Here is a 27832-nt window from a genome sequence, read left to right on the forward strand (position 1 = left end):
TGACGTCATCAGCAGTGCGTTGCGTGGGCGCATGTTATAGTTAGCTGAACTAACTATAAAGGGGGAATTTCAATGGTTTTGTACGAGTGAAAAGTCCAGCTAACTATAACGCCCCTGAAACCTATGGTTTTTTCAGTGAATATATATATATATATATATATATATATATATATATATATATATATATATATATATATATATATATATAAAATAATAAAAAAGCAAATGCAGCCTTTCATAACCAGAGCTGTATAATGCTGTAAGGACTCCCTTGTATATCATAAACAATACATTAAAAACAGGGGAAAACAACAGCAAAGCATGTTTGAAAACTGTATTAATGCTTTGCACTTACCACAATCTCTCAGATAGGACTGAAAGCATCGACAGCTCACAGGTTGCATTGTAGAAAACATAGCCTAGCAAAAGCTGAAAAGCTAACTCATAGCAACATAGAAATAAACTGGCACCGTGCCTTTAAGGCAGCCATGACCCCTAGCTTCCCATCATGCCTCAGGAGTGACAGTTATGTCAGTTGTTCTTTGCGGTGACTCAAAAGCCATGACACAAAGAGTTGATAATTCCTTAATAACCAAGATTCCTTTGCCCGGGGAGGCGGGAGGGTTGCTTATGACTTTCATGAGGATACCCCTGGAAGAGAACTAGGATTACAGGTAAGTAACTAATCCTTCTCTTCCAGGGAATCCTCATCAATAGTCATAAGCACTAGAATAGAATAGCGAGCCTCACCTCTTCCACCTGCGGGCAAAGGAAAAAATAATTAATAATCAAGCTCAGATAACTAAAACTTGAAAACCCAGATATCTTATTATCTGAATAGATTCCTCAAGGAGGCTTGGCCTTGGTTCTGGAATCGGATTCAAGACAATAATGCCTTGTGAACGTGTGTACCGATCTCCAGGTTGTTGCCTTGCAAATCTCTGCCATTGGAACATCATGCAAGAAAGCTATTGTAGCCGCTTTCCCCCTAGTGAAGTGTGCTTTAGGCGACAACAATAGGGGTTTATTTGCCAATTGGTAAGCCAATTTTATACAGGACACTATCCATCTCGAAATGGACCTTTTGGAAGCTGGAAAGCCTGTCCTCATGGATCCATAATTTAGAAACAATTGATGATTTTCTTATGCCTTTCGTTCCCTCCAAATAGAACTTGAGCACTCTCTTAAGGTCTAAGGAGTGTAGTGATCTCTCCGCAGGAGTTGCGGGATTGGGAAAAAAGGAAGTTAGGGAGATTGACTGGTTGACATGAAAATCAGATACAACTTTCGGTAGAAAAGCAGGGTGAGTCCTTAATACTACTCTGTTGTGGTGAAAAATAGTATATGGCTCTTTGGCAGACAGCGCTTGGATTTCACTTACTCTGCGCACTGATGTTATCGCCACTAACAAAGCGGTCTTCCATGTCAAATGCTGCAACGTGGCTTTATGGATGGGCTCAAAGGGAGGACCCATCAATCTAGAGAGGACTAGATTCAACTCCCAAGGAGGAGGAGGAGGCCGAACAGGGGGATACACTTTCTTCAACCCCTGTAGGAAATCCTTGACCACCTGTAGTTGAAAAAAGGAAGGCTGGTTTGGAGACTTTCTGTAGGCCGTAATGGCAGCTAGGTGTACCCTGATCGAGGAATACTTTAAACCTGATTTGGCCAAGTACAGGAGGTAAGGAAGAATGACCTCCTCCTGCCCTGTAGTAGGGTTACAATTATTACGAGTGCATCACAAGTAGAATCTTTTCCACTTAAAGGAGTATGACTCCCTCGTGGAAGGTCTCTTTGCTCTCTTAGGATGTGCATACAGTCCTGTGGTAAATTCAAGTGTCCATATTGCAGGACCTCAGGAGCCATGCTGCCAAGTTCAGTGAGGGAAGGTTGGGATGCAGAATCTTCCCGTCCATCTTGGTCAGCAGGTCCGATCTGTAAGGTAGTCTCCTGTGGGGGAGCACCGACAACTGTAACAGGTCTGGGTACCACCACTGATGAGGCCAGTCTGGAGCTATCAAGATCATCTTCATGTTGGATCGGATGTGCTTGGATACCACCTTCGGGATCAGAGACAGGGGAGGAAAGGCGTATGCAAATATTCCGGACCAATCCATCAAAAGAGCATTCCCCCTCGTCCCTGGACGGTGGAACCTGGATGCGAAGGTGTGGTATTTCTTGTTTTGGTCGTCTGCAAACAAATCTATGGAAGGTTGCCCCCACTGATGGAAAATATCTGCCACTACCTCGTCGTTTAGCACCCAATCTGGCTGGTCTTCGAAGTGTCGACTGAGTGCGTCTGCTCGCACGTTTCGCTCCCCTGGAAGATGCACCGCTGTGATGGAAAGGCCTCGGGCTAGAAGCCAGTGCCATATCGTTTGAGCTTCCAGGGAGAGCGGGCGAGAGCGCATACCACTCTGTTTGTTGAGGTAATACACGGTGGTCGTGTAGTCTGTTTGGACAAAGATCGAGTTGAACGTGATTGATGGCTGAAAAGCTTTCAGAGCTAGGTGGACTGCTCGCAGCTCCAACATGTTTATATGGTAGTATTGTTCCTTGATGGACCACCGTCCCTGCATCTGCAGGCAATCTATATCCGTTCCCCACCTTTGTAGAGATGCATCCGTTACTAAGGACTGCGTCGGAACTGGTTGATGGAAGGGGACTCCCACTAAGAGGTTCTTTGGTCGAGTCCACCATACAATACTTTGCTGCTTGTGAAAGCACAATTCGGTCTTCCCAGTGACCCGATGCTTGGTCCCACTTGTCCTCTAGGTCCTGTTCCAAAGGTCTCATTCTCAGCCTGGCGTTGGGAATGAGAAATATGCAAGAAGCCATCAATCCTAGCAGAGATGCCACTTGCCGGACCGTTGTACGAGCTGTCCGGAGAAGAGTTTTGCACTTCTGTTGCATTGAAGAAAGTCTCTCCTCCGAAGGAAACGCTCTTCCTAAGCTTGTATCCAGCGTGGAGCCCAAATAATGGATCGTCTGGGTAGGCCGGTGAACTGATTTCTCCATGTTCACATGCAGACCTAGCCTGTGGAGCAGATTTAGACAGATTTGGAAATCGCTCCTTACTTGCTGAGGTGATGGCCCTTTCAGGAGCCAATCGTCCAAGTACGGGTAAACGAACAGACCCCTTCTGTGTAGAGCCGCCGCCACCACCGCCATGCACTTTGTAAAGACCCGTGGGGCAGATTTCAGTCCGAAGGGCAACACCTTGAAATGGTAATGCTTGCTGCCGACCATGAATCGTAGATATTTGCGATGACGGGGAATGATAGGTATGTGGAAGTACGCATCTTGGAGGTCCACTGAACACATCCAATCTCCTGTTTGCAGACGTGGACATATTTGATGAAGCGCCAAAATGCGAAACTTCTCCTTCAAGATGACCTTGATCAGCAATCGAAGGTCCAGGATAGGTCTTAATTTGTGCTCTTGATCTCTTTTTGGCACCACAAAATACCTGGAATAAACTCGCTTCCCCCGCTGAGAAGGAGGAACCTCTTCTATGGCCTTTTTCCGCAGAAGGGTTACCACTTCCAGTCGCAGTAACTTTAGCTGGTGAGGACGAGATCTTTTCGGAGGGATGTCCTTTGGAGACACACGAAAACGTAGCGCGTATCCATTGCATAGTATACTGAGCACCCAACGGTCTTTTGTTATTTTGCACCACTCTCTCAGATAATGTGAAACACTTCCTCCCACTGGAGTGGACAACGGCGCCAGAGGAAGCTCTTGCTCATTGCTTCCCCGCTGATCTAGCTGTGGTAGAGGACTGCTGCTGATGACCTCCTCTACCCCTGTTTGACTTATGGCTTTGGAACAGTTTTCCTTGATTTTTGTTTAGGGACCACTAAGGGGTTTGAACCCTCTGTTGGTAGCCCTTTTGCTGGTTGGGTCGGTACCTCCGCTTGAACTCTTTTTTCTTTTCTGATCCCACCGCCTTAAGAGTGTCTAACTCGGCTTTCATCCAAGCCATCTCCTCATCGGTATGAGTGCCAAACAGTGAGGAGCCAGAAAAAGGCAGGTTAAGGATCCTCTGCTGCGCATCTGGCTTGAGGGATGTTAGTCTTAACCAGGCAGACCTCCTAGCGCAAATACCATGCGCATAAGAATGCGCCGACAGTGTGGCACCATCCGCTGCCGTGCTAATCACTTGGTTAGCTACAAGGGATCCTTCCTTGATGACCTCTTCAAAGACCCTTTGATCTTCCTTTGGTAGCTTTTCCTTGAAACGGTCCAAGGAGTCCCATAAGGCTCTGTCGTAGCGGCCTAATAAGACTGCTGCGCTGGATACCTTTAGTGATGATGCTGCAGACCCGCAAACCTTCCGCCCCCAAGAATGCTGGGACTTACTTTCTTTGTCAGGGGGGACCAACGAAGTTGCAGACACTGCGTGTGTTTTTCTTGCCGCCGCGACAATAACAGAATCCGCAGGCGGATCTGATTTCAAAAATACCGGGTCTGTTTGGGCTGGCTTGTATTTTTTCTGGATTCTAGCTGGTGCAGCTTTAATTGTAGAGGAGGCTAGGAAAATGTCCATCACTGGTTCCAGAAGCCCAGGAACCAGAGGCAGCAACGGACGAGACGCAGATCTCCGATGTAGTGTCTCAAAAATCGCCGTTGTTGCAACTTGAGGAGTCGACATCTCAATGTCCAGCTTCTGAGCTCCTCTCTGAAGCACCTCATGATACCTATTTATATCATCTATCGGAGACACTCTTGATTGAGGGCTATCCGATAGGGTGGGTGAATAGTCTCTTTTAGAGGAGCGGGTGGAGGAGGAAGACCATGTAGGAGACCTTCTTCTTTTGTGATGGGAAGTAGAAGGTCTGCGCTCCCGCGATCTTCCAGTACGGTCATGTTGTGTAGCTAAAGGCGATCTATCCACCTCTTGCACCAACCTGCCGGATTCCTACTCCAGTGATGGATGGGAAGAAGCCACCTTGGAGATAAGTGAACAGAAGGGGAAGCCCTTTTGTGATGTGAAAGAGATCTTTGACGCGACCTCCCTGAATGTCGCTCTGGGGACGCAGATGGTGAATGCGTTGTAGGACGCCTCGAGGAATGATAGGATGAGTGCCGTGACGCTGATTCTGTCACCAAAACTACTGAACCTTCTCCAGACCTCACTGACTTGAGTCTCGACGTCGACCGTATGACCTGCTCTGACGGAGCCCTTCTCGACATGGACCTTGACCTCCTTCTAGACGTCAAATTTCGGCCAGGTGTTGGAATTGATTTCGACGTCGACTCTCTGTTCTTCGACATCGAATGTCTCGCCGACGACGTCAGGGTACTTCTGCGCCTCGACGCCGATCGTCGTCGGGTCGACGACGGCAAAGGACTTCTGCACCTCGACGTTGATCGTCGCTGGGTTGACGACGGCGGAGGGCTGCCGCTCCTCGATGCCGATCGTCGCCGGGTTGACGACGGCGGAGGGCTTCTGAACCTCGATGCCAAACGCCGCCAGGTTGATGACGGCGGAGGACTCTCGCCCCTCGACACCGATCGTCGGTGGATTGACGACGGCGGAGGGCTGCCAGCTTTTGACGCCGAACGCCGAGATGACGATGGCGGAGGGCTGCTGATCCTCGACGCTGACCGTCGCCGGGTTGACGACGGCGGAGGACTTCTACTCTTCGATGCGGATTGTCCCCGAGTTGACGTCGGCGGTGGACTTCTGCTCCTCGACGCTGTTCGTCGCCAGGTTGACGACGGCAGAGGTTCACGATTCTTCTACAGTGAATGCAGCAACGTACCTGTATGTCGGCGTTCTCTTGACGGCGAGCCCGCCGTCGAAGGTCTTTTCTTGGACGTATGTCCCACCGGTGGTAGCTTTCTCAGCGCCGAGCCCGACGCTGATGGAATCTTGCTTCTAGAAGAGGATCTGGCCCTCTTAGAGCCCTTTCTCACCGGTGACCTGCCTCTGGAAGTTGATTTATCCTTCTCTGCCAGCCCATAAGGACGGATACGCTCCCTGTCTTTTAGAGTCCTATAAGATAAAGTCTGGCAATGAGGACAAGTATTGGGGACATGGTCCTTAGGTAGACAGAGGATACAGACTGCATGAGAGTCTGACCTGGTCTTCTTTTTTCCACAAGAAGGGAGCCGGAAAGAACAACTGACCTAACTGTCACCCCTGAGGCATGATGGGAAGCTAGGGGTCATGGCTGCCTTAAAGGCACGGTGCCAGTTTATTTCTATATTGCTATGAGTTAGCTTTTCAGCTTTTGCTAGGCTATGTTTTCTACAATGCAGCCTGTGAGCTGTCAATGCTTTCAGTCCTATCCGAGAGATTGTGCTAAGTGCCAAGCATTAAAACAGTTTTCAAACATGCTTTGCTGTTTTTTTTCCCTGTTTTTAATGTATTGTTTATGATATACAAGGGAGTCCTTACAGCATTATTCAGCTCTGGTTATGAAAGGCTGCATTTGCGTTTTTATTATAAATATATATATATATATATGTATATATATTATATATATATATATATTCACTTAAAAAACCATAGGTTTCACACATGTTATAGTTAGCTGGACATTTCACTCGAAAAAAAACAATGAAATTCCCCCGTTATAGTTAGTTCAGATAACTATAATTCGCGCGCCCGCAATCCACTGCTCATGACGTCACATATCACATCACTCATGACATGGTCAGTGGCATCACTCATGACATCACTGATGACATCATCCCTGTGATAGAGTGGCGGTCGCGCGAGTTATAGTTATCTGAACTAACTATAACGGGGAATTTCATTGGGTTTTTTCGAGTGAAATGTCCAGCTAACTATAACATGTGTGAAACCTATGGTTTTTTAAGTGAATTTGCAAGGTTTTTTAAATGCTAATTCCTAACTATAACGTGTGTGAAACCTATGGTTTTTTAAGTTAATGTGTAAGGTTTTTTAAATGTTAAGTTATGTATGTATTATTATATTTTTTATATATTTATTTTTCAATAAACTACCTATGTATATAGTTATAGATTGACTGTATCCTGTAATATGGAATGGCTCGTTTAAAATGTTTGGTTTTTTTAAAGGTTTTTCACCGTGCGCACACGGTGAGCGCACCCCGCGAATTTTTGAAAAAAAAATTACATGTGTTTTTAGCCCTTCGGGGTCCTTCAGGGACCCCCTGACGAAGGCTAGGGGGTCAGGAACTCTCTACCCTGCCCCCTTTTCACGTTCTCCACCTTTCTTTTTCACTGTCACACACCAAACACACAAAATGGCGGCCGACACTTCCTGATTTCGACCGATTCGAATGTTGACTGACATGTAACCACCAATCAGAATTGCGCGCCTATAGATATTTATGTACTTTTAACTGCAATTTTCTCAGGAACTACTGAACAGATTGACTCCATATATGCGAAAGGCACATCCCTGACCTGAGGACTACCTCTTTGCCAAATTTCAAGTCATTCTGTTCAGCCGTTCGGGCTGTACCTTCGACTAAAGGTCCTATGGGAAAATGCATGGGGAAAACGCGTTTTGGGACCCCCCTTTTTTCTCAGCCCCCACTTGACGAATCACCCCGAGACTTTCAGGGTAGGAGCTGAGCGGAGCGCCCCATTAGTTTTTAAAATTTCGCGAGGATTCGTCAACCGGCGCCAAAGTTATTCAAAATAGAATTTTCAGATTTCCTATGGAAACACGGTCCTAACTATAACTATCTACTGGCGACCGCCAGTAGATAATATAGATAGATAGATAGATAGATACATATATGTTTATCACATATATGATTGTGTTTCCGGGGTCCCGCGCATGGGCGGGAATATTCTAGTGCTTATGACTATTGATGAGGATCCCTTGGAAGAGCACCACTGCTGCAGTGTGACAGTCCGGATCCTTGCATGGTGAGAGTCCTTCCTCGTAGTGAGACAGTCCCACCATTGCTGTGTGAGCATCTCCATCCGGATGGAGAGACAGACCTCTGGCAAATGACAGCCACTGGCTGCAGCCCTCCCCGCCGAGGGTCAAACCAGGAAGCGGCTGTATGGTTCGTATTTAGGTTCACGGCTGACGCTGGGGTAAAAGATAGGTGAGAGGGCGGAAGATGTGTGCGTGGGAAAGAGCGCATGGGGGGGCGGGCATTGGCTCAGGCGAAGCCGGGGATTCAGGCCTTGAGGCTGTGGCATGCAAGAGGGCACTGCATCATTTCTGTACAGCGTTCCTACCTCTTGTCGAGGTCTGAAGGCGCTATGCAGTGTGGCGGAGAAAGGAATACGGTTGCTTCAAGGAGCTGCATACAGTTGTCATTTCGGAGGCGTGACATGTAGCAATAGTAACGACGTGTTTCGTGTAGCGCCTCGCACAACGCTTTATCCACAGAGTTCGTGCAAAGAGAACTAAGAGCAACAACTCTGCATTGGCCCACTTTACCAGCTTAGGGGGCGCCATGTGTATTAAAATACCCAGAGAGAGAAAGCGGTCAATAGTATAGAGCGCACAACAAAGGGGCTGCACCGCTCTGTGTATCATCGCTGACCCATGGGCGCTAGATCGCTTTACAAGAGCACCAAATTACAATAAGACTCTTTTTGGCAGGATGTAGGGGCATTCATGTGCCAGCAGAGGTTTTGATATTCCCAGGTTTTGCACCCACTCCAAACACACGGTAGTGTTTAGGCCTCTTATTTGTCACAACCTTACAAACCTGCCATCTATAGCAATGCAGTTCTGTCTCACAAAACAATGAGGATCTTTTTGAAGTGTAGAATCTATCCTTATCTGTCTAATGATGCATTTCTCTTTTGACTCCCCTCTTCCACTCCCACTCAATTCTCACACCTCCTCACAGTCCCCGATTAGTCTTTCCTTTGCCATTTACTGTCTCCTCCCATTCTCCGCCATTCCATGTGTCTCCTTTTCACTTCACTGTCTAACGCACCCATTGTCGCGCTGTCCTGCACCGAGCAAGATGTACACTTCACAGCCTCTTACAAAATTAGTTTTGTTTTCCTCCTCCCATGCAGTTAGGGTTTCAGGTATCCGTCCGAGAATGAAATGCATCAAACAATTTAAGAACAGTAGATGTTGTAGCACCAAGGATAACATGGCTAAATACTTATACGGTCCCAAAGGCGAGACCTATTGGCTATGCCAATGCTTGTTCTTAGTGATCTCCAACAAAATTGATAAAACCATTGCATGTAAAGCTCAAACGTCCTAACAATTTGTGCAATGTATAATACAAACTTCTAGTTAAAAAGAGGAATACATACATAAGGAGTTAATCATCTCATCTTCCAGGTAGGGCGTTAGTCAAACCCCTGCTGTGTGGTTGGTACTTGGCAGGCACCTAACCTTTATTACAGTTGATCATGTCAGTCAAGGTTGATGCAATGAACGTAATAATGAAATCCCTCCCCAGGGTGTGAAAACTACACCATACGTACATATACACAATCCAACTGTATGGTTTGACTAGGAGAAGTGACTTAACAACATTCCCTCCTTTCATGATAGAGTTACAAAATGGTATACTCACTCTTTTTAATGTTTTGTTTACAATAATTAAGGACAATTAGCAATAATGTTGTGCAGGACTGTACAAAGATTTTTTTAAGGTATCCCACATGTGCCATTTTTCTTTTCTAGTTTTTTCATCAGGTTGGATTCTGAACAAAAAGGTGCTCACACAAACCAATGAATTCTGCTACTTATGCTTTGGGTTTTCGTCAAATAATGGTTGAATGCTTCAAATAAAGATGGAATGCTAGCAAGATAGATAGAATCCTGCACTTCCTACTTCGTCCACTGTATTTTCATTTTCACTCTTACAGGGAGGTAGAGCAGGTGACCTGCTATAACCTCCAGTTCTGATCACTTGTAGATGGTCTATGCACCATTTTACAGGTCCCTTATATTTCCGGCCTGGAAGGACAAGGTACCAGTAAAAAGGTGCTACTTTGAATCAGAGAAGCAAGCAGGTCAATCATCCAGGTGCAGCCACTGGCAAAGCTGATACTAGAATAGGGTCCAAGAGGTCTTTCAAGTCTGGATCATTACAGCGTATCTCGTCTGAAAGCAATCCCCAGACCTACAGACCACCAGGGAAATCAGAGTGCAGGGAAGGTGGTTGCTGGCAATAAGGGACACTGTGAAGATTAGTGAGGATAATGGCTGAGAGATGGAAAAAAGAGAGAGGAAGGTGGATGACAGTGGAGCAGTAGAGAATAGGATAGCACTGGACCTAGCAAACAACGTGGATAAAACGAGAAGGTTAAATAAGCTGAGAGATGGTGAGACAGAGAAGAGGAGTGTTAAAGGCAGGTGAGATGTACAGAGGGAAAAACAAAGTCAGAGAGAGGACGACAGTGCATAGAGGGCGGAGGACGAAGTGAGACAACAGTGAAGAGCGGTATTAAGAGGAAGGAAATACTACAAATAAAATAATTAAGCCATGTGTGGCTCCTACTTTTTGTCCAAGGCTACATCAAAAATTTAGAGGGATTGGAGTGGAAGTATAATAATACCATCGGCTCGTTTCAAATATTACAATGGTATTTCCATTCTACACCACATTTAACTAAACACAGAAAGCGCCGGCATATATTCTTTATGAACTTTTATTTTCAAGATGGAAATTATTTGTTCAGCTACTATAGATATTTGACAGCCCTTTGTGGTAGACATAAAAGAGTCTCCAATCCTAAAGGTTCTTTCTTTCCTCCAGGGTCATTTTTCATACACTTTTCTCACAAATACTGAAGAAGATAGTGATCAGCATTTCAATATACCTGCCAAAAAGAAATTACTAGGTTACCTGTAGATTTTGCGGAAAAGAAAAAATGGTTGGAACAGCATTTTGCTTCAAATATCGTATCCCCCATCTCACATCAAATGAGTCCAAGGTAAAATGGTCACTACACAAAAAGTGATGTTTAGAGGGCGACCAGCTGCCTCGCTTCATATTCTGTAGCCACAGGCGAAGTCGTTTTCCATCGTGGATTGGAAAGCTTAACAAAACAAAACAAAATAATATTAGTCAAGAAGGCACATTAAAGAAAATGATCCAAAAATGCTAAGATACAATGAACACTCTGTCCTGTGCACAGCACACATGCTATAATCCATACAGAGCCATCACTATTTAAGGTATTAACAATACCGGCGTGGGTGTCCCTTTGTTTCTATGTAATCTGGATGGCGGTTTAAATGTTTGCATTCGAGAACTAGCAAGCTCATCAACGCTGATTTTGACTGCAACAAATTCTCCTTCCAACGCATCATGGAAAGAGTCCTGATGGTGCCTTAGACAAATGGAACTGACCTTGAAAGCAGACCTCTTTTGGTCACACCGGAGCTGTATGTAGGGTTTGGCAGAAAAACTGCAGAAAAGCAAATAGGTTAGGATCCATCTGTTTTTAGTATCATAGCTGTCACGTTTGAGAGACCAGGACTGAACTTAGCTACATGGATTTTAGGTCTAGATTGACAGTGAAACTGTTACCTGACCTTATGTGATCAACAAAAAAGAGCTTTCAGACTCCTACCTTGAAAGGGGCTTAGGCTCCACCCACATATGGTTTCCTTTGAGTACAGGATATGATTGAGACAAATTTCTGGACTTCCCCTAAAAAGGATGTTTGTATTGCACTTTTTGGCGCATGGCAAAGTTTATACCCAATACAGCAGGACTGAATTGTTTACGGTAGAAAGCCAATTATTATGGCTATAGGCCTGATCTGTTTATCATGAAATGTTATTTTAAAGTCACTAGACCAACATATTTATTGTGAAATGTATTTGCTAAATTCGATAGGCATTTAAGTGTGGATTGTTATTACTCTATATTAAAGCCTACAAATAGGTTGTTAGTTACAATGAATCTCACAGATTACTGAAGTAGGCAATGGTTTTCGGTTAGGTCACCTTAACGAAAGCAATACAACAAGATGTAAACCCCAGGCTAGTAGGTAAACAGAGGAACTCCGACTGATGAAATGGCACTGTAATAACTGGAGAACAACTGGAGAAAGATTCAGGATAATGCAGACAGGGGCATGTTCATATCCGCTCTGAGACGCTCCCACCAAATTGTCCGGCCCACCAAATGCACCACTCTGGCAGACGGCAACGATGCCAGAACCAACATAAGCGAAGAAATCTTTGCTATTGTGAAGCATTGCGAACACCCCCTCGCAGAACCTCTGCAACAATCCCACTCAATTCTTCAGTAGCAAAACCACAGCCATTTACAGCAACTTCAACCCGCAACTGCACCCAAAAGACCTAGCCAAATACCTCCCAATCTTATCCAGAGAACCAATGCTAACTGCATGCCCCATCACCACCTCAGAAGATATCCTCTCCACTCTAAAGTCCATCATCTCAGGGGCCACATCGGACCCCGGTCCCCACCATGCCTACTCAAGAGGACTGCAAACCCTCAGCGCCCTGCTCACACCCATTCTGCATGCCTCCACCTCTTCTACGACCTTCCTAGATGCTTGGAAACATGCAACTGTTCTCCCATTGCTGAAGAAATAGTCCGTAGACCCTTTAACGGTACCAAATACAGGCCAATCTCCCTGCTACCATTGTTGGCCAAGCACGTATAGAAAATCATGAACAGACGCCTCAATGAATACATCAACCACCAACTCTTTGACACCCCTCAGTCTGGCTTCAGAGCAATTCACAGAACGGAAACTGCCTTCATCGCCGCCACAGATGGCATCCACATAACTCTATATAAAGGAGACACTGAGGCCCTCATTCGCCAGGACCATTCCGTAGCTTTTGACTTGGTATCCAATTCCATGTTCATGAATGCCCTCAACATAAGCAGACTGGAAAACGGGAACACTCTCTATGTAGGGATCAAAAACAAATTCACCAGAAGGCCGTGGACAATTCAGAACTCGGCAGCCAGAATCATTCTCAACCTCCCAAACCGCACTCACATCACATCACACCTGAAGGAGCTCCAAATACACAAAACTCCTCACCCACACTTTCAAGACAATACCTAACACTGACCCACCATAGCTCAAAAATCACATCTGCTTTCACTAACCTTCCAGACACCTCTGCTCATCCAGACTCCTACTTGCACGCAGCCCATGATCACGGAAAAGCATATAGAGTAGTCGAGCTATCTCCTATATCGCTCCTGAACGCGTGGACAGACCTGCCACTACACATAAGTGCCTCCTACTCATTTCTTGAATTCCACAAGAATTTGAAGACTTGGCTTTTCGAGCAGCCCCACAAGGGCCTAGGTTAAGCTAGACTCACACCTGCTCAGGGCCACCATTCTCTACCAGGCGATAGTGTACTCTACAGATCTGCAGAGCAAAACATAACACCAAGTGTGACAAACTGTGGATATAGACGGCTTCCTTTGACAGAATCCTTGTTAGGCCTTCTTAGCAGAGATAGTATTTTGCTCACCAACTGTCATTTTGTATACCTTTCTAATTTTATGCCTATGTGTCAGATGAGTGTTGTGTGGGAAAGCTTATGCTCACAACTAGGCCTAAATTGGTTATGGTGGAAAGGTATAAGCCTGTTTGGTGCACTGGAAATGTTATGTCTGGTGCCATAGGTCTGGTCTGCTTATTATGAAACATTATGACAAAGGCAATTGGTCTAGCGTATTAATTGTAAAGAGTATATTTTAAAGCTAATAAACCTTTATAAGTATGTTGGTATCAGATTATTTTACAGGCAATAGGTATTTTGTTACAAGAAATCTCACGGATTACCATAGTGAGCAAGGATATTGGAGTCGGCCACCCACTATGACAAACCCGGAGGGGTTTACACTGTGATGATTCTTGTTCGCCCCTATTGAGAGGTATTATAACTTATTTTGCAAGCTGTTTATCTACATATTTTTAATATTATAACTATGCATGATGGTTGCCAGTTTATGTGCACTTGAATAGGTCGGAGCTGGATAAAGTGTAAAGCCAATGTTAAGGAGTAAAGACTTCATCTGTTCATTGGAAAAGTCTTGTCAGATTTCATGGGGTTAATCTGTTTATTATTAAATGTTATTACAAAGCCAGGAGGCATGAACTGCTTATTGTGAAAAGCATGTGTTAAAGGCAATAGGTTTTTAAGGAAACATTGTTATTATACTGTGCTAACACCTGTAGGTAGGTATTTTAATGCATGGAATTTCACAGATTTACGTAGTAGACAAGGGTTTTGGTGTTGCTGATTCTCCTGAACAAACTGCGAGCAGAGAAAATATGCACTACAATAATCCTTGTTAGGCTCTCTTAGGAGAAATAGGATTTTGCTTTGCCAACTATAATTTTGTATACCTTTGTACTTTTAGGATTGTATGCCGGATCCTAGCCTTGTGGAAAGCTTGCAACGGGCTTCAGTTGGTTATGGTAACAAGCCAATGATCAGGCTAAATGCCTGGTTGTTAACTATGAAAAGTTATGATAAAGACAGTGGGCCTACTATCATATTGACTGTGAAAATTGTATGTTAAAGCAGTGATTCAAAACCTTTTTACAATCAAGACCCAATTTTAAGAACAACAAACTGTTGCAACCTACTTAGCTTTAATGGACATGAGGCGGGTAAATATTAATGTAACTAAACCACTGTGTGGTAGTGCACTTTCATTTACAGAAATCACATTTTGATTGAAATGGCCTCTAAATTTGCACAGCCATACAGTTTTACTGATAAAACTATATGGCACTCAAATGATGTATGGAAATTGGGTTTCAGTGACTATTTTAATTTGTGCATCACCAAGTAAAGTGTCTTGATTTGTTTTGATCCTATTAACGTCTTTGTTTCCATCATACTTCAGAATTTACCAAAAAAGCCCTTAATTTTTGTTTTTCTAACAGCTGAATGTGTACAGTTCATTTACAGGTATTTAAATGGTGTTGTCTTTTACAAAAAATGACATCCTACAGCTTTTCATTTTAAACTCTCTGTACCCAGGCAAAATTGTCACATAATTCACTGTACTTTTTATTAGGAAGGGTCATGCAATGATCAGGAATGGGTGAGAATGTTAGTCTACCCACAGAAGGTATCACATAACACATGCCTCAAATATATTCAGTTCAACTACCTCCACAAGACCTACCTCACTCCTAAGAAACTTACTACAATATATGGGGAAGAGCCCAAGTGTTGCCCACGATGTGCACTAGAGGAGGCAGATTTCGGCCATAGGACCTGGTCCTATACACAGGAGTTCTGGGCAGCAGTAGTCTGGAAATTAGATATGACAGTTCACCGCAGTATAAATTGCACTGTAGAGCTGCGCTTGATAGGGTCCTTCCCTAGGCCAAAACCCAAGAAAATGGGGAACAGATGTATTGATTTGGCGCCGATACTGGTCAATGGACAGATTGCCATGACTAGGAAGTCAGCGACAGACCTGGTGGTGTCACGATGGGAGGCTGCTGTTAAGGAATGGGCTAGAGCGGAAGACCTTGTGCTTCGGAGAGAGGAAGCGAGGGGGATGAGGAGATGGCCCATAGAACCTCTTTGGACAGAGGTACTGGATGCCTTTGAGAGCCCAATCGAATGGGCTGGTTCTTCTTCCAGTACCTCAGGTTCTGAAGAGGGGGGCGGTACAGTGTATAGTAAAGTGGTCTCTGCCACCATAGCTGTTGGCTTACTAGTAGGAGTTGGGCGACTTCTTGTAGGAGTGCGGTACACACCTTTGGTTTGCCAGTGATAAGCATTATCCCATGTGGATAATGCCCAATGTAGCCTCCCTTTGATTCAAGGGGGGAACTCTTTCACCCTGGCCTCCTAGAACTCATACAAGACAGATATGGTTCATATTAGACCACCTAGACCCAACTGTTTGGTTCTCACTTACGAGCTTTGTTTTCTTTATGTATAAAAGGGATGTGTGCTGAACACAAAGGTTTAGCCTCCACAGAGAATAGGAGGGGCCTGTGTATTTATAATATTGTAAGTGTCTCAGCTATGTAGAGCATCAAAGATAGACCAGTACACTGTATGTTGTTGGTATATTGATCTCTCATCGACATGGTGGAATTGTTTATGTATTGTATCATCGCACAGTTTGTACAGGCAATAGGCATTTAAGGCTAGATTACTATTACTCTGAATTAAAGTCTACAGATAGGTTAGTTTAGTAGGCAAGGATTCTGGTGTTGGTTACCCTCTACAATAAACCATTAGTATAGAATATTGGCACGTTATTTTATGGTGAGCTGTAATAGTACATAGAGGATATTGGATCCTTAGATCGAATGGTGTTGCTGGCCTTATTATTATCCATTTAAATAGACATATGTGCACTGAAACCTTGTGGTTTTAGAAATACTGGAACATAATTGGGTTTGCAGTTACAGGTAAGGGTACTCAAACAAATGTGTGTGCATTACAAAGAGATTGTGTACACAACAACACAAAGACGTATGCAGGACAAGTTTATAGACAATAAGGATGCAATACTAATATTTAACTGTAACATGTAGCCAATGAAAATCCCTTGCCACTGGAATGATGCAAAGGTCTGCCAATACTTAAAGGAAACACAAAGACACGCATGCATATCAACTGAAAAAGTTGAACAATAAGAAGGGTACAGGATATCATTCTGCCTATGCGAGAAGCAAGGTTCAGGCGGAAGTGACATTACTAGACACCAGCCTGCCAACAAGAAGGAAAGACACACACACCAGAAAGACACAAAAGCATACTTTCGTTTCTGATTTATAATTCTTAGCATGGCGATATGGGCCATTGGGTATGGGTGATATTCAGATGGGTCTAGAGTTCTCCTCAGCCACATTTCACAGTTCTTTTTATACCAACTGTAGCGTAGCTAATGATTCATATAATGCCAGGGAGTTGAGAACGGTCTAATTCGGAGTATAAACATGTCACATCTTTGGTATTTTTCAACGAATCCCTTACTTACGTTTACCATGTGAAAGACTATAACCTGGGTACGCAGGGGGCCTATAGAATAAATAGTAAAGAATATATATAAAATGCAGTACAGACTCGCTTCCCTGTTCATCTTTTCTTCCTCCTAGTTCTTAACTTGCTCTTATTTGCTGCATTTTGAAATCTATAAAGAAGATACTAAAACCTCATAGCCCGATATCAAGGAAACAGTGGATGAGAATATTTGCTCTTAAAGTACAATTGAGGGACATTATGATTGACATTTAACTTAAATATTTTGAATGAATGTGCAGCAAGTGTTAAACCATGCTGGATTCCTTCGGACACAATATTGTCCTATGTTGTATTTTACTATTACCGAAAATGTTAACATTTTGAAACTGAACCATCACAGAATCGCTGGTGCTGGAAAGAACGCTCCACGGGAGGTGTGGACCTGATTGAGCACTCCAAAGTCAACCGAAGGCCTTCTTTTATATAGGAAACACTTTATACAATTCATTCAAGACAAAAATTTGAACTTGTTTAACTTTAATGAAACTTGAACTTTAGTCACAAGACAAGGCGCGCGCCAGGTAAACACTAGGACATTTCGCACCTATTATAATACCTGGCTACATTTCAAATTTTACAATTGGTTCACGTAATACAGCAGCAGGTTCCAGGGCGACGACTCTTATTAAGAATGGCTTCGGGCGTTGACACATACTTTGCTAAGCAGGTGCTCTATTTTGACAACTTAACCGGCAGGTATAGAACAGACTCATTATACAAATATCCTGGCTCAACAAAGGCTGATGAAAATGACCGGAAAACTGGTTCTAAATTAACTTTAATAATCTCGATGAATGCACTGTGCTAAAATTCAAATGTTAGTATTCTCATTCTAGACTATTGAAAAATCAAAGACATGTAAAAAAAATAAAAACTGAACAGAAAGCACTAATAGCAGTGGTTATGAACCATCAAGTATAGGTGTGTCTATTATTGGAATTAATGTGAAGACTTATAGTTTATATATATAGCCACATCATATGAATTTAAATTTTATACAAACTGCACAATCTGCTAAAAATATCGTTCCTCCGAATCTTGCATTTTTTTAGCAGTGTTTTCAGTCCCTAAACGGAGAGATGTATTCGTTTTCAATTCACGACAAACACCACCGAGGCTCTGGAGGTCTCTGGGAATGAGAGTGTGCCAAAAATCCTATTTTCAAGCTCTTCTTCGGAACCAGTTCCGGGATCTACTGGCCCATGAACTCTCTAAACTGGAGTGAAGAAAGGGCACAGTGGGACTTAAAAAAACTAGAACAATCACACTCATTGACAAGGATTTAAACAGTGGTGGCTGGTGACATTTGAAAGTGGTAGGGCGTAACTTTATGTCTGAGTGCACCGTGGCGAGCGAGCGCGGCAAGCACGCCTGAACACCTTAAGGGGGATCGGGGGTATTCCCCCGAGAACATTTTGAAAAAAGAGTGGGTAAATGATGCATTTTCAAGCAAATTTGAGAAGCAAGAAGGTTAATAAAGCAATTGTGAAAGTGCAGTTATTACATTGATAAAGGGATGTCATATAACAACATGCAGCTAGAAATGTTTCTGAAGCGAAGCCCTGCCAGTGCCACGCACCTCTGAGCAATATACACGCTGTGTGCCAGCAGGGCTTAGCGTCAGAAACATTTCTATTGTTATGTTTTTGAAGCTAGGCCCAGTGCTGGCACTCAGTGTGTATGCTTCTCAGAGGTGCATCACGCATGGCAGGGCCTGTAGCTTCAGAGTGAGAAACATTTTATACACCAGTCTGCGTTCTCGCTTTATAAACACTAACACTCTTTGAAGTGCAGAGTCACTTCAAACATTTGCTTAAAAACGACCCCAGCTATTCATCATAACTTTCACCCAGACTGCGCCTCCTATCCTCCCAGCCCGCCCCTCTCTACGCACATTATCCAGACCAGACAGAGTACTCGCACCCCACTCCACCGCCCAAACCCTGGCATCCTGCCGCCTCCTGGAGTTACAGCCAGTCGCGGTTAGCACTACTCGCGGGTGGGAGGGGGGGAGGGGGGGACGGGGTGTGGGCTGGGGCCGTGGGAGAATAAAAATGTTAAATTTAGAAAAAGAAAACTTACTTGACCGCCTCTGCTCCGCGTTGGCAATGGCGCCTCTTCGAACAGCACTGGAATGGCTACCCCTCAGCCAATCCTGGCGCTGCTGCAGGATTGGCTTAGGGCACTAGTTACTCTTCGACCGCGGCCTGCCCATTAGGAGACCGAAGGGCTCCTAAAGGGCATGCGCAAGCCAGTGGAAACACTGATGATGACCTTAAGTTAGAAAGGTCGAAACGCCGTCGACTCTGCAACGCTAATTTCGGCATTTTTATAGGTCTCCACAAACAATGGAATTATGGTTTTGTGATTTTAAACATTTTGTTTGACCTGTACTGATTACCTTATTATTTCTTCGCGCCGCCTCACGTTTTTTCTTAATCACTTGTGTCACTGCGCCGTTTATTCACCACATAACCATCAAATGCACAATGGATTGTTATGGTTACTGCAATTTAGTTGTAATTTTGTGCTTCTATATGCAAATGACAATCTTTTCACCTTCCCTTGGTCTCCCTGAATTTTATAGTGAGCAAAGTATAACAACAAACAAACCCAAAAGTGAAGCATACTTCAGCCAGTAACACTGTACACAAGATTATGCTCTACAGGAAGCCTGCAAAAATGAACAGACCCTAAACAATCCACGTCAGAGTAGTTATATAATTCAACAACATGAACTAAGAGCAGCACACCAAACTACACGGCTTATTTATTTATAAAAAGGAGTGTCCTGTGCTGACAATTTGAAGGCACAACAGTGTAGTGTCCTGCGAGACACGTTCTAGTGTCTCGACAGGAAGCTGTAATCCCAGCCACTCCCTCGAGGGCTGGACACACTGCACCCCACACCCATCCATCACGGGTGCCACGAGTGACGTGGCCCCGTCAATAAAAGAGCCCGGGTGCACGTGCTCGTGGCCAGTTTACTATACCATAGACCCTGGTGTCCGTCTCTCTCATTACATAGGGTCCGTCTCTCTGTACACATAGGCGGCTCCCCTGACACTCACAGGGAGCTTAGCCGGGCACCACACGGCACCACAGAGCCGAAATTGCTTTTAAAAACGTTATTTTTGATGTTGGTTTGGAAAATTTGTTTTAATTTTTAAATTTACTCCTTGTCACACCGCCTGGTCATATTAGCTGGTGGGGGCATTTTCGAGCCGTTTCTGGGCTCTGAATGACCTCCGGTAACCTAAGTCTAAACCGGAAGGTCCCGCCATCTTGGATTGGGAAGAGGGTGAACACAGGACCTCGTGCTATAAATTAAGGCAAGAGCCTCGGGCGCAGCCTGTACACATAGGCGGCTCCCCTGACACTCACAGGGAGCTTAGCCGGGCACCACACGGCACCACAGAGCCGAAATTGCTTTTAAAAACGTTATTTTTGATGTTGGTTTGGAAAATTTGTTTTAATTTTTAAATTTACTCCTTGTCACACCGCCTGGTCATATTAGCTGGTGGGGGCATTTTCGAGCCGTTTCTGGGCTCTGAATGACCTCCGGTAACCTAAGTCTAAACCGGAAGGTCCCGCCATCTTGGATTGGGAAGAGGGTGAACACAGGACCTCGTGCTATAAATTAAGGCAAGAGCCTCGGGCGCAGCCTGTACACATAGGCGGCTCCCCTGACACTCACAGGGAGCTTAGCCGGGCACCACACGGCACCACAGAGCCGAAATTGCTTTTAAAAACGTTATTTTTGATGTTGGTTTGGAAAATTTGTTTTAATTTTTAAATTTACTCCTTGTCACACCGCCTGGTCATATTAGCTGGTGGGGGCATTTTCGAGCCGTTTCTGGGCTCTGAATGACCTCCGGTAACCTAAGTCTAAACCGGAAGGTCCCGCCATCTTGGATTGGGAAGAGGGCTTTTTGCGCTCTAGTGTGAGGGCGAACACAGGACCTCGCGCCTCATAAATGGCCGCACTCACTCGTCCGCGCAGCGGGCGGGCGCAGCGGGCGCGCCGATGGCGCGCCGGAGGCGCGCCAGAGGCAAGCCCGTCTGGGCCCGTCCGGGCCCGTACGGACCTAGGGCCAGACATGCTGCCCAAAACAAAGCGAGGGCCTCTCACATACTCGCAAGAACAACTTATGTCTCTCTGCCCCAAAGCCTCCTGCCTCTGTCCGAGGGGATTGAGGTTGGATGTGCTCTTCAAAGCCTGTGCTCTATGTACTACGGAAAGTAAAGAGGCCCAGAATGCTCCCCCTCCTAGGGAACCACTTCGACTAGCCCTCCTGAACTGTAGATCTTTACCTAGGCACTCCTTACACATCCACCATCTGATTTTGGATCACAAGCTTGATGTGCTATTTTTGTCGGAAACGTGGACATCTGACAGTTCGGATTTTGACATGGCGAACGCTCTTCCCCCCGGATTTTGTATCTTTTGCTTGCACAGACCGCGAGGCAGAGGGGGCGGGCTGGCCATTATATATAGAGATATTTTGACATGTAGGGCCGCTGAAGGGTCTATCCTGGATGCGGAAAGTTGTAGCTTTAAGATTCAATTGTCCCCCAACGACTCACTGTCGGGGTTGCTGATTTACCGGCCTCCGGGCAACATCAAGCAGTTCGCGAACTCTCTGCTTGAAGAGGCCCCATTGCTAATAGCGTCGGCACCCAACTTTCTCCTGCTTGGAGATTTAAACCTACATTTCGATTCAGCGGAGGATAAAGCTGCAAACGACCTTAGATCTGAACTTGGGCTGGGGAACATCACCCTCCATAATCAGGAGCCCACCCACGTCAAGGGCCATTTATTGGATACGGTGTTTTCTAATCTTCCCCGTCTTTCCATGTCACCGTCCTTGCCTCTCCCTTGGACGGATCACTTCCTGATCCCCTTTCAACTGGGTTTTGTTACAACTCCCCCATCTCTCCCGGCAGCCACAGCACAAGTACCAGTAAGGGCATGGTCGAAACTCCCGGTCGGCGATCTTACACGCAAGCTGACACATACCATCCCGGTGCTTAATAGGGATCCTATAGAGGCAGATGAGGCTTTCTGCGAATGGCTCAGCACAGCTTTAGACGCGGTACTTCCCCTGAAAATAGCCAACAGGAAGACGGGGGGCCCCAAATCCTTATGGTTCACCCCAGAGCTGGGTCTTCTGAGAAAAATTTGTAAAAAGAAAGAACGTGACTGGCGGAAAAACTGGGCAGGAAACTCCAAAGAAGAGTACAGGGCAGCCATGAGAACTTATAAAGTGGCGCGCAATGCCACCAAAGCGGCCTACCTTGAAAATAGGATAAAATCATCAACCAATTCTTCAAGGGAAACCTATAAAATTCTCAAAGAGCTGCTCAAAGTTCCAGTATCTCCAGAACCCTCAGAGGGGAGTACGGACCGCTGTAACCTTCTGGCCCAGTACTTTGACCAGAAAATTCAAAACATCATAGCCGGCCTCCCCGTGTCCCGTCAGAGCCTGCCCTTGGGGGAGAGCCGTCTGGCCACTGATAGAGCCGTGCTGGACAAGTTTGCCCCGATCACCAGGGAAGCTTTCTGTAAAGAGTTGGCCGCGCAAAAAAGTGGTTCTCCGACGGATCCCATGCCTATGTACATCCTAAAGCAGTTTATGGATGTCATAGCGGGACCGGCAGTAGATCTACTCAATGCTTCCTTTGCCGCCGCCAAGGTCCCCCCCAGTTGGAAGCAGGCTATAGTAAAAGCCCTGCTAAAAAAAGCGGGGCTTGATCCCACCGATTTGTCCAACTTTCGGCCAATCTCCTTACTGCCAGGGATGGGAAAGATTGCTGAGAAATGGGTTAACCGGCAACTCTCGTCCTTTTTGGAATCTAACGAGTTGTTACGGCACACCCAGACTGGCTTTCGGCCCGGTCAAGGCACTGACTCGGCGCTGATCACCATGGTAGAAGAGGGCAGGTGCATCTTAGATTCAGGAGGATCAGCAGCCCTGGTCCTCCTGGATCTGAGCGCGGCATTTGATACGGTGGATCATAAGATCTTGATCCACCGGTTGGAGGAGCTGGGAGTAAGAGGCCTGGCGCTCACCTGGCTAATGTCATTCTTGAGTGATCGAACATATCAAGTGTGCGAGGGCAACTATAGATCAGTGCCCACCCCCCTTCAGTGTGGTGTCCCGCAGGGCTCTTCACTGAGCCCTACGCTTTTTAACGTCTACATGGCCCCACTGGAGGGGGAGGTCGCACCCTTTGGAGTGAAACTCGCAACGTACGCGGATGACACCCAATTGATTGTTTCGCTCTCGCTCGCAGAAAGCCATGGTGAGAAGTTTGCCGCCTGCCTTACCAACATCATGGCATGGATGGCCGACTCAAGACTCAAGCTTAATGCCTCCAAAACCGAGGTGATGTTGCTGGGAAATCTCTGCACCTCCCTCCCCAAATGTATGTGGCCGACTTGTTTAGGAGATCCTCCGACCCCGAAGGGATCCATAAAAAGTCTCGGCGTCTGGCTTGAACCGGAGCTGTCGATGCACACTCAGGCGAAAATAACTGCAGGGTGTTGCTATGGGCTGCTCCGCTCAATACGGAAAGTTATGCCCTTACTCCCATTAGACTCTAGGAAATTGCTGGTACAGGGCCTTATTCTGTCAAGACTGGATTATAACAACGCCCTTTTCCTGGCTGCACCGGAATACACCTTGAACGTGCTCCAGAGGGCACAGAATGCAGCTGCAAGACTGCTGACGAACACACCTAGAAGAACGTCAGCAAAACCGGCCTTGAAAGCGCTCCATTGGCTGCCCATAAGAGCGAGAGTGAAATTCAAAGCGCTCTGTACAGTGTTCAGAGTCCTCCAAGGCACAGGCCCTCCGATCCTCAGAGATCTGATCCGCCCTTACAAATCAGTACGAACGCTCCGCTCTGGCGAGGAAAACCTGGTAGCTATCCCGAGAGCAAAAAGAACAAGGACCGGAGGACGCCGCTTTTCAATAAACGCGGGTCAGCTATGGAACTCCCTCCCAACATCAATGAGGAAAGAACCTAGCTTGACCAGATTCCGAAAATCCCTTAAAACGTTCCTTTTCCCCCAGAATGACTAACATCTCTGGATGCGGCTCAGAGGAGGTCTGTCTGTGTGTACACGTAGCGCTGGGACGCTCAAGGGCAGCCATGCGCTTTAGAAATTCTTTTTCATTTCATTTCATTTCATTTCATAGCACAATGTGGGCCTGAGGCCCGACTTTAGAATGGCGACGAGGCGGGTCTAACCCCGCACACCTGCCGCTCTGTGCTCTGTCGTCCCTCGGGAAGGGAAAAGGAGCCCGGCACACGGCCACCCCCGGCGCGCTGTCTACTGCCACCCGTGACTGCCGAGAGTTCTAGCGTCGCCCCTACGGTGGCTCACTCATACCTGGTGCCAGCACGAAGATCGAGGCCGTGCTGAGGAAAGAGGAGGCCACCAAGCGCATGCACCGGCATCCCGGGGAGTGGGCCCAGCAGCGCCCACACACAGCCACCACGGCAGCCTGGGTGCCAGCTAACCCGAAAGCAGAAGGTCAGTGGACCGGGAAGTGGGAACGAATATTGACGCCACCAGCGCTGCTCTAGAAGCACCCGTGACTGCACCCCTGACTCTGACACGAGGAGTACACCCGCCTGTGCCCTGAGGCACCTACAGGCCTTCCCGCTCGCCGGTATAGCACCCACCACACAGGGAGACGGGTCGCGACACGACCACCCCCAGCACCAACAGCAGCAGCCTATGGCCAGCGCCGCCGGCGTCACTGGAGGAGAGGTGGCACAGACAGACATTGCCCCACTACCCTGCATCCAAGCCGGTAGGATCCATTAACTGACGGCGCATCCACCGGCACCCACCGAGGACACCTCCCCGGTACGTGGGCCGAGACCAACACGGCGCCGTGGCCCAGAGGGGCGGGAGCGCTCTGCCTCACGGCCTCCCTTCTGCTACACATGCCACATTAAAGCGGCGCCCCTAGAAGAGACGGAACGTCTTGCGGCCCAGCGTTAGTGAGGAAATTGAACCCGTGCCGGCATCTCAGCAACCCGGGGCATCACGGAATACACTACCCAAGCAGCGAGAGGAGCCCACACCGTCGACCCCAGCTCGATGCTGTGCGCCAGCTCACCCCATCGCCAAGGAAAGAAGGAAACGCTAGCCAGACACGGCACAGCAGGACGAGCCCGGCGCGAGCAGCAACGCAGAAAACCTGCACTCACCTCTGGGCGTGAGTAGAAGCTACCGCGGTGCAACGGCCCGGGGGGGGGCTCCAACTCATGTCCTCACCTGCCACGGCGAGCGTACAGCACCTGCAGCGCCTCGAGCGGCGGATCACAGCATGGCATCGCAGCCCAGAGGAAGCGAAGGGCTGTCACCTAGTCGCACCGGCAGAATCAGCTCCAGTCTCCGCGCCTGATCACGGTGACTCCAGAACAAGGCGCCTACAGCGCCACCTGGCAGACACGAGCGGCACCGCACCCCCTACGAGAAGTGGAAGAAGCTGCTGCCTGTCGTCTCGCTGCCCCCAGAGGAAGTAGAGTTGGTGGAGGCACCCGCCTGTTGGAGACACTGTGCAGCGCGCAGCGCGAAAGGAGAGCTGCCGCGACCCCAACCGCAACACAGGCGAGTCGCTCAACGGACGGTCAGCAAGCCTGACAGACGGTGGCTGCAGCGCCACCTAGCATCCCTTTGCCAGCACCGCAAGCCCCAGTTTGCACCCTATGCCCCGGTGCACTTCATGACTGCTGGAAGACTGCCACCACCCACCAGCAGATCGCACCGCACTCTCAACCCACAGAACTGAGGATCCCGCCCTCCATGGATGCCGCCGGTGGGACAAGGAGGATGTCCAGTGCCGCCGCGCGGTGGGGGTGTTGAGGCCCAAACATACGTGAAGGAGGCGAGCGTCGGCATCCCAGCCACGTCTCACGGACCGCACAGACGCCGGCCACGACTCCCGCCGGACCGCGGAGAAGCAGAAGCACCCCCTGCCGCCTCGCGAGGCAAATCCCCAGTACCCCTGAGGTAGTGGTCAAGACTAGGACCGAGGGAACCATAAGCCGTCCAACACTGTACGCCCTGCCCGCATTGACAGCTTGGATTGAGCGCGATTCCAGCGGAGGGGGCTCTAGCCTGCGAGGTGCTTGCAGCGTCGCCCAGCCGACAGGAGCGGTACCGCATCTGCCACGGGAGAAGGTGGGAAATGAGCACGAGAGTGACGGTGTCTGCGCGGACATTCTCAGCGGCCTGCCACAGATGGACAACTGTCACTGCCACGGCCTAGGAAGCAACGGCAGCGCCACCTGGTGGTCAAGGTGCCACACCGCGTAAGCTACATCCCAGCACCTAGCAAATGGACCTCTCCCTGCAAAGGCGCAGCCCTCCACAAGTAAGGGACCATTCCCTCAACCAGACAGGAAGCCAATGCTGCCAGAGTGGACCGAAGACAGGGGAGTCGAGGCTGTTGCGGAGCATGCCCTGAACCACTTAACGGCCGTCTGCCGACACTGCAACACCCACTAGGCAGTGCGTCCCACCGTGACAGCTGCCACGTCTCCAGAGGCCCTCGGTACCAAGAAGACGACGGTGCCCTCCTTGGAACCGCCCGCTGCACCAACCTGGGACCACAAGGCCACGCTAGAAGAGCCTCCCCTGCGCCCACCATCCGGCCACACCAGTGCTCCTGCACAGCCATCGTGTGCACAAGACCGCCGCAGTGCGGAAACCCAGGTGAAAACTGCTGCGAACACGGAGGGCCGACACCCACGGTACACACCACACGTGGCTGCCCAACGCCACCGCCAGTGAAGAGGTCGCGTCACCCGCCCCTTCTGGTGAACAGGCACAACGCCAACCACACCACAGGCACACCGGTGCCAGAAGGGAGCGCCCAAGGCGAAGACAGAGCGCACGTGGTCCGAAGCGCGCAGAAGACCACACCAGTGAATCCGACAACACGGGCAGGCGCCCGGGAGATAGAAGCATCTCCGCAACGAAACACAGCTGAGCGCAGCACAGAGAGCGACCATGTCCCCACTGCACCAGCGAAGCCCCGCAGAGGGCAGAAAAGCAACACAGGGTCCTCCTCAACACTGCCTCAAGATGGAGTCGGCGGTGACCCACAACAGGCACAGGCAAAAGAGGAGTCGCACCCGCAGCGGCCCGAAAGCGTCACAGTGTCCGTGACACAGTGTCCTCCTCAACACAGCCTCAAGATGGAGTCGGCGGTGACCCACGACAGGCAAGGAAGGAGTCGCACACGCCACGTGGCGGCCGCCACAGCAGCAGGCGCTCCCACGCCAGCGACACGCGACTGGACGTCACGTCGCCCAGCAAGCAAGGAGCGCGCCGGAGCGAAGGCAGAAGCCGGCGCCATGACAGCGCCGCCTCGAGGTCCAAGCACAACGCCCTCGAAGAAAGAAGAGTGACAGCCCTGTCACCCTGAAAAACCGGGAGACGCAGGTAGACTGAATAGACCGGAAAAAGGAGAAGACCGGGGACTCACAGCAAGCCAAGAGCTCACCCTGACACATCTGACAGCCACCAAGGCGGACCACCGTCCCTGGACACAGCCTCACAGGAGAACTGAACGTCGCAGTGGCCCCCAAGCCAGGCAAGAGAGGATCAACACACTCTACGTGTTAAGCCGCCATGGACACTCAACATCAGCAAGGCGGAAGCACATGGCTGCCCAGGTCCATCCTAACATCCGAACTCTCCCAGCAAATCACCAACACCTGTCATTCCGAATCACCACATGGCTGGCAACCGTCACCCACGCCAGCCATCGGCACATGCGTCAAGCACCACTCCCTGAGTACCGATGGACTGGAGTCCTTAACCGTTGCCACACAAGCCGACTAAAT

The 27832-nt window shown here is 47.9% G+C and overlaps 1 protein-coding gene across 2 annotated transcripts in view; it reads right to left on the reverse strand.

The window, feature by feature from the left end:
• Window positions 1-27832, reverse strand: part of THAP5 (THAP domain containing 5) — a 173244-nt gene that overhangs the window by 83742 nt on the left and 61670 nt on the right. For both annotated transcript variants that reach the window (XM_085653108.1, XM_085653109.1), the window contains one exon: window positions 10788-10980. In XM_085653108.1, coding sequence (XP_085509234.1) covers window positions 10788-10980 — 193 coding nt within the window. The remainder of the gene's footprint in view (window positions 1-10787; window positions 10981-27832) is intronic.

This window comes from Triturus cristatus, chromosome 4_1, assembly GCF_964204655.1.
Source record: "Triturus cristatus chromosome 4_1, aTriCri1.1, whole genome shotgun sequence".
In the NCBI taxonomy this organism is placed as follows: domain Eukaryota; kingdom Metazoa; phylum Chordata; class Amphibia; order Caudata; family Salamandridae; genus Triturus; species Triturus cristatus.